This window comes from Branchiostoma floridae, chromosome 12, assembly GCF_000003815.2.
Source record: "Branchiostoma floridae strain S238N-H82 chromosome 12, Bfl_VNyyK, whole genome shotgun sequence".
In the NCBI taxonomy this organism is placed as follows: Eukaryota; Metazoa; Chordata; class Leptocardii; order Amphioxiformes; family Branchiostomatidae; genus Branchiostoma; species Branchiostoma floridae.
The window spans coordinates 7,694,842-7,702,467 of NC_049990.1; the positions used below are offsets into that span (position 1 = coordinate 7,694,842).

At 39.1% G+C, this 7,626-nt stretch overlaps 1 protein-coding gene across 1 annotated transcript; it reads left to right on the forward strand.

Annotated features, from left to right (window-relative positions):
- The first annotated feature begins 1,202 nt into the window (after positions 1–1,202).
- LOC118427532 (protein MIS12 homolog) lies at positions 1,203–7,394 on the forward strand. The gene is made up of 10 exons (XM_035837370.1): positions 1,203–1,274; positions 1,360–1,446; positions 2,126–2,193; positions 2,333–2,365; positions 2,554–2,616; positions 3,105–3,164; positions 3,646–3,726; positions 4,228–4,348; positions 5,059–5,165; positions 5,641–7,394. Exons 1-10 carry the CDS (start codon positions 1,244–1,246, stop codon positions 5,683–5,685), a joined length of 696 nt encoding a protein of 231 aa, XP_035693263.1. The 5' UTR covers positions 1,203–1,243; the 3' UTR covers positions 5,686–7,394.
- Positions 7,395–7,626: the final 232 nt, after the last annotated feature.

The window sequence follows — 7,626 nt, forward strand, 5'->3', positions numbered from 1 at the left end:
CCCCCTCACAAACTAGGTATTAATGAGATGTAATGTACAAAATCTAAATAACCAAGAAACATAAATATACCTAAGTTCGTCACCCATACAGGTGGTGGTCGTTATCGCCAATTACTGTCCCATCAGGCCTCGGCGTGGCGCTGCCTCCCCGCCGCCTGACCGTCGGTCCGCTGCCCGCTGTACTTCCGGGCAGCTAACGAGCCCCAGTCCGTGTTTACCTTGCCTCAACAATAAGAAACAATTCTCCGGGACGTTCTGTAAATAAGGGCTCGCGGGGGACGGTGGTCAAGCGGCGAGAGTCATGAATACACTATGTACGGAGTGAAAGGAACGATATGGTGCCTGTTTACTTAGTCGTAGGACGTCGTACGATTTTTTTTAGGTACGATTTTGACGTACGATTTTTAAAGCAGGCTGCGACAGGATCAACCAACGAAAAGAATGTAAAATACGAAATAGAATTTTCTGTAATAAGACAAATGAGTCTATCAAGACAAGTTCACGACTCATTTAAGAATGTCACGACGATCGTGCGACGAACACACGTGTGACCAGGCGGACAACAGCCGTCAAAGAACCATGCAAACGAAGAAATGAAATGAAATTTACTAGTGTGTTGTAAAGAGGTAGAATTGAAAATGATGGTGAACTTGGAAAAAAACAAGGACTTAGTTAAGTAATACGGTACGATTTCTAGTTCTGCATCTAACGACTAGAAAGAAAATACAGGCATCGGTCCATAAGTTTAACACAAATATGCATTGGTTAGATAGACAGCTGTAATTGAAATTTGGGAACACCTCTCCAGCATCAGACCTGACCTGACCCTAATCTTTGCATACTCCCCAGAGTCACCGGCCGATTCTATTCATTAACTTTTCATACATCATTAGGCACTGGCTGGGGTGATGTCTGCACTTCACATCAACATTGACCCACGTCACTTTGATGGTCTTTGATCTCAGTCAACCAGATGTTGTTGCAAACATGTCAAAACTTTGTCATAATTTTTTTTTAAACGGCAGCGTAAAAAAAAAATATGTAGTTCAAGAGATAATATTGTATCAGTTTAAGGTGAAGTCTAAAATCTGTGGTTTCTCACTCAATACTTTTCACGTAGATAACTTCGTAAACGCTTTGTCCGCCAAGGAAAGTTTGGCTGCAATGCGGAGAAATTCTACTAGAGGGCGCTGGTGAGCGGTGTTTGTTGTTGTCCCGCAAGGCGCTTTCTGGGATACGTCACATGACCAAAATGGCGGCATCTTCAACTGCAGGTTTGTAAAAATGAATTAGTTTGAAGAGAAATTTCTGTTAAGTTGTGATTACTGTGACTTACTAACCTTCTTCATTGACCCCTAGAAGTTGCAGGGGACATGGCTGGAGACTCGCACGTAGAGTACGCCGTTCAGCACTTCGGATTCACGCCGCAGTCCTTCGCCGATGGAGGTAAGTGGGGGAGGGGGGCGATCTGTCAAGAGAATTCTGGCCAGCTTTCATCGTAACAACAACAGTAACATGAGAAACACAAAGAAAAGACGTCAAATGCCTTTGTTATCGTTTTTCGAAGTTGGACTATGCTGGTGTGTTACGCCGAAGGGCGGTTATACCGGCTATATAGATACAGATACAGATACAGATGAAAGAATAGGATTCCGTCCGAACAGGAAATTGCGTCCTTGGTCTAAGCCTGAAACTACCGCTGTTATTTCTCTCACATAATTGAAGATATTCCATCAAATAGAACTAAATTTGTTGTCAAAGATAACATGAAAGCGCCACAAACAAAATATGACAGTATTTCCTCACCGTTTTCCTTGAAATAACGCCGCTGCAAACGTCTGTGGCATGTTGTCCCAGACACCTGTCAATCATGTGTAATTACAAGGCATCATGGGAGAGGAAGATGTCAGGACCGTGTTTTTTTTAGGCCCCAAGAAATAAGTTTTATTCATGACATGTTCTGCACATTCCATTTTAAATGCAAGGGCTTGAAACCAAATGGGCTATGTCTACAACAAGTCTTTTTTTTTCAAACTGAACGGTTCAATGTTTTGTTTCAATTTTTGTCCTAGCAACTGGATGTTGAATTGTTGACCATGCTTTGATACAATTTTGTTTCTTCCAGTGTTTAATGTGATGGTAGACAACCTGTATGACACCTTGGATGCTGCAGAGCAGTACTTGATGTCAAAGGTCCGACAACATTGTTTTTTGTATTGGTTTGTTTGATTGCTTGTAACTTGGTTTTATTAGTGCATTATCTGGGTCAGTAATAGTATGTTCAATAAATTGTCAACAAAAGAAACTGACAGTTCCTCTGTTTGAATTACAGTACAGGGATGTCCCAAAAGAAGAAGTCAAAGCTGTAAGTACCACTCTTACAGTAAGGTCTGCTACCATTGCTGTATCAGTAGCAATATTGTTATTATTTGTTGCTTGAATTTACCATATGCCCTAAGGCAAATAGAAGACCAAATGTAGATGCTTGATCTAGATTCTAAGGAGTTAAACTTACAGAGTATTTGTTACTGACACCAACTTGCTTTTCTACAGGGTACACAAGAAATCATCCTGAAATTTCTTCAGGCATTCAAGAAAGCTTTTGACAAATTGGAGGTATGTTTCAGAGTAGGGATGTGTACCAGTATCTCAGTACAGGTATAGTACTGCGAATATCATTCAGGTACTAGTACAGCCCCAAAATACTGGCATGTCAATGTACTGGTTTTGTACCTGAAACAAGCTTACAGTGAAGTGTATAACTTTTTAATGTACAGACAAGTATGTCGAAGAATGTGTTATTCCTCCCACAAAGATGAAAACATTACATGGCTGATGTACTCATTTCGAGGTTGTTCATGTTGCACCAGGCTTATGAAATTAGGAGTGTGAGAATGCGCTAAACTGTTTTAGTGGCTTTGTTTTTGTGGTGATCTTTGCTGTAACGCCTCGTACTATATAGCTACTACATGCATCTCCATTACAGTTACAGTAATAGGTGTATTTACATCAGTACATTTGAAGTGTGATACGACAGGTTATTTAAGTGTAAGAATGAGTGACATTCCTTGTCCTTGCTTTATCATGTGTTTTCTTGCCCCCAGTTATACCTTCTGTCCAACCTGTTCCGCCTACCTGATCATGTGCTGTTACCTGAGGACAAGGTAAGTTCAGCAAAATAGCTCAATAACTTGCATAAAAAAATCTAAATTAACTCAATAGCTTGGGATTCATCTTTGGGATTATGTTCAAGTTCAATTCTGCTCCTATTTGTATTTAAAAAAATCTGGGTGCACAGGAAACAAACGGGTGCACAACATTTAAAATTTTAAAAGTGGAATGTATGCGGAACCAAAAACCCAAATTACAAACCTTCTTACCTCTCTTAAAACTTGAATCTGAAATCTTATAGCTAACTTCCAATATTGTGAACAAGTAATCTAACAGTTTAAATAGCATTTTTCTGACACATCAATGTATACTAGTACATTGTATACATGTGTATGTGTAGAATACTAGTACCTTTAGGTATGTAACTCTGCATAGTGTGCACCCAATCAACAATTAGATGCGCAGCTCCTATCTATGATAGAATATGACGCCCATCAGGACTACGTTGAATGGTTTGTCCTATTGTTACACCAGGTCCAGATGGAACAGTACACTCCGGAGGAAGAGGCACAGCTAGATGAGGAACTGGATGTTCTCAGGCAGAAAATAAGAAACGTGAGTAAAAAACAAAATCCTACTCCAATCATTTCTTCTTGCTTTAGCTACAAATATATTTGAGGAGTATAAGCATCCAACAAGGTAGAATTTTTCTCAAATGACAAAATTTCTGAATTCAGATATAGACCATTCCGGTCACTTGTTTCTTAAGGTTTCAAGGTTGGCTAAATGGGCATTTTGACTTTCCATTTTTTTTTGTCATTCATGAATGAAGACAGCATGGAACTGTAACGATGATCGATGGGCATGAAAGAATTCTTAATCAGATTTTTTGGGGCCATATGGATGACGTCATCAGGTTTTATTGCCCCTAATATTATAATTTCTTGAGAAAATACAGCACTTTGGTACGTACCACTGCAATGAAGCTATGTTTTTCATGTGCATATTGATGAAGGCCACTTGATATCTGCTAACGATTTGCAGTTATTTGAAAATGATTTTTTTTAGTTAGAAGAAAACAATTATTTTCTAATAACTTGTTTGATATCTCTGCAGGCGGTGTATGTGAACACCTGTCTGAAGCAGGAGCTGGAGGATCTTGGGAAGGTTCAGCTGCAGATGGAGCGGCTGCTGGTGCAGGTGGCTGAGATCGAGAGGACCTGCAGTGATGCTGGAGGTAGGCAGGGGGCGCTGTACTCACAGCGGGGCATCCTAATTGATGCTACAGCCATGTTGATTTATGAGAATGAGAGAGAAAGATTAAATAGACGAATAAGATATGCCTAAAAGACTAAAAAAAACAGCATGAAGAACATTCTAGGCTAAAGAGGAATTCAATGGGGTTACATGTGGTCAGATGTCTAGACCAGTCACTTGTTGATTTGATTATATGGTCAATATCTGCAAGTGCATCAATTTTCATCCGTTTCAAAAAATTAAGTTTTACGAGACCATGCAATAAATCATAGATAAAAACAAAGTCGCGGTCGACCATTGCTGACTCTTAGGAAGTTGATTGAGGAGACCTCTTGTCTGCCATGCGGGTCAGGGCCATGGCGAGGGATTTTATACTGTTTGTTTGTGAAAAAGTGAACTGAACTTAAGGCTTTTTACACGACTTTCCTCACTGTGCTCATGTGTACCTGACTTTGGTTCGGAGGTAAAGGTGGTGGAAGGAGAGGGATGGGCTCTGCCTTTCAATACTGTGCTCTAGACACAGTGCCTCAAAAACGCTATGGGACTACATAAATAGATACATTAACCTTTTCTGTGGTGATTTTGATGTTATCACAATGTTCTGTTATCATGTAAAGTAGAACTTATGGTATGGTAATGGTTCAACTTCTTCTCGTCACATTTGTGTGATCCTCTTTGTTCTTTTTCCAGTGCATGAACTGAAAGAGGCTATAGTGTTCCGGAGCAGTAAAGTGACAGCTTTAGTGGATGTGGTGATGTCTGTAATGGCGCACGGCGGCGACACAGAACATACGCAGGTAGTCAAGCAATTTATGTCCTTATGTCTTTTCCTGACGAAAACACTCGAAGTCACCAGAGTTACCAACCTAGGATTGGTGTGTTCAAAAATTTGAATTTTCTCAGAACGATCATGGAAGCACAGTAGGGACATCTTAGTTGGATAGTTTTAAAGAGCATTTGCAGATAGATGTGCGTAAGTTAGGTATGACAGGTCGTTCAGTGTAATATAATCAGCTGCTGTTGTGCTGCGTGCCTGCAAAGCTGGTGTGTTACGCCAAAGGGCGGTTATACCGGCTATATACTAGTAGATACAGATACGGGTTGTCAGTAGAATCTTACAACATGGCTGTTTAGGCCATAGCAAGGCAATTTTATGGATGGCATGCTATGCAATACCAACGGTTATAGTATGCTGAAGCATGAAGTTGTAGACTATATCCACATGGTAGTGTTATATCTTGGTATGTTAATAGCAATCTCTCTGTCTTTCAGGAACAACTTACAGACCTGGAGAGAAAAATAACCAGGATTTCCTGAACCAAAATCACAAAAAGGGGAAATTCCATATCCAGTATCTCAACTGTTCCATCTCATCTGTTGAATGAACTAAGACAAACTACATTCTAAGGTTCTCATGGAAGCTCATCTGTGTTGGTAGTTGTCATAGTACAATGCTAAACTTTCTTCCAACGCAAAGGTATACACAGATCATCAGTATTGATCCTGAAGAAATCAACAGTGCTTGTTGAAACTTTGATCCATGTATAGCTTTGTATTGGAAGAAAGTTAAGCTTTGTACTATAAGGTTTTAAGGTATTTCTTGGCATAAGCTTGAATGTTCAAGTTAGTTGTACAGAGGAATTATGTAAGGCTTGTTTGAGAATAAACAAATCCATGCATCCAACACAGGAATCACCGAAAACAGCTGCACAAACCTGCAGATGCAGATGGTATTCCAAGCCCTGATATTAGATACATGTATTAGTGCCCTTTTTTATACTATGGATGTTCAGCTATACGTAACATTGAGTACAAAGGTTTAGGTACAGGTCCAGACCTGAACCTGTAGATGAATTATTTGTATTTCCCAAAGTCACCTGTATCACCTGTGGACAGAAAATATAAACATGAAAATGCTTATTTAGACTTTCCTGTTATCTCGTGATCCCATGCTTTTGAGGGGATATCAAGTCAAAAATGGTGTTTCTTTCAATTGTTTTCAATATGTTTATCTTTTTCCAGTGCCAGATTTCATCTTTGTTGTAGGAATAATATGTTTTAGTAACATAAAGTAATACACTTGAGTGTATGTCTATTCAGGTATAGTAACATTACATTGATGTTTCTGTACCTTTTAGTTTTACCTGTACTTAAATGATTTTTGCACAACTGTATCTGTATAGCACCGCTACACATTTCTATTTCATACACAACATGTAAGTCATGTACCTTGTATGTATATACATACTGCAGGATATAGGATAGAAAAGAAGTCAATTAAGTCATGTTTTATACTTAGTGAGTGTAGGATACAGGCATTTTGTATTAGTTTGCTATTTAATACAAGCCTGAGATTTGAATGGGGGGGCATTTATGATGGTAAAAGATGTACTTAAATGCTTTTAAAACATTGTAAGAAAAATGGTATGTTTCTACCATGTCTAGTTTTACTTCTTAATTTTGAATTTTTCTATTAAAGATCTGTGGGCTGTATATAGGAAGGAGCAAGACTGGTCATAATTAATTCGAATAGGCATCGTGAGTTTTGAACATTTTTGTGAAGGATTAATTTCGTAAAAACGCTGCAAAAAGGAACATGTATTTATTCATTCATTTTTAGACTGGTTGGCCTTTTCAGTCAGGCGCAGACTTAATTTTTCCAAAGCTCATCAATTCTTGCTTTAATGTTCAGAGTATGTGCCATCTCCCAAATCAAGCCAGTGTGGCCTAACGGGTTATGAAACTTTAATTTTAAGCTTGGATGCTTTAAATAGTTATATAATGCCTATAGATACCCCCTACCTGGTCTGATTCAAAATGTCAGGCTACTCGTCGTTTTGTACTTCCAATTCAATTGTATGGTTCTCGAATTTGTGACAATATTGGAGTGACCAAAGAAACATCCATTCAGTAATAGACCCAAAAACTATCACTGGAACCCAAAAGTCAACAAACTAGATTGAATACTTTGTACATATCGAGCAATGGAATTTGAACGTTAAATGCACCAATAAACGTAACAACAAGGAAGATGACGTTTGATGGTATCAAACTATGGGTATATGTTGATATCCAGCGTTCTCTTGAATGCTACTTCAAACCTACTTGGCCATGTAATCTCCAAGTAGATCTATCAGGGGCAAAGATAGTCAATCTCCGAGCAGATCCTAAGGTGGCATAACATAGTATCAAAAGCGTAGCCGGCCAAGGTGTCAAGTAGCCTTTGATGGCCACTGAACGCTCCTATGTCGGCTACCT

Bases quoted from the DNA above. Each gene is read 5' to 3' on its own strand.
- LOC118427532 (XM_035837370.1), top strand. From the start codon at position 1,244: ATGACCAAAATGGCGGCATCTTCAACTGCAG. The intron at 2,366-2,553 runs GTAAGTACCACT...GCTTTTCTACAG, and splicing joins CAAAAGAAGAAGTCAAAGCT to GGTACACAAGAAATCATCCT. The intron at 5,166-5,640 runs GTAGTCAAGCAA...TCTGTCTTTCAG, and splicing joins GCGACACAGAACATACGCAG to GAACAACTTACAGACCTGGA.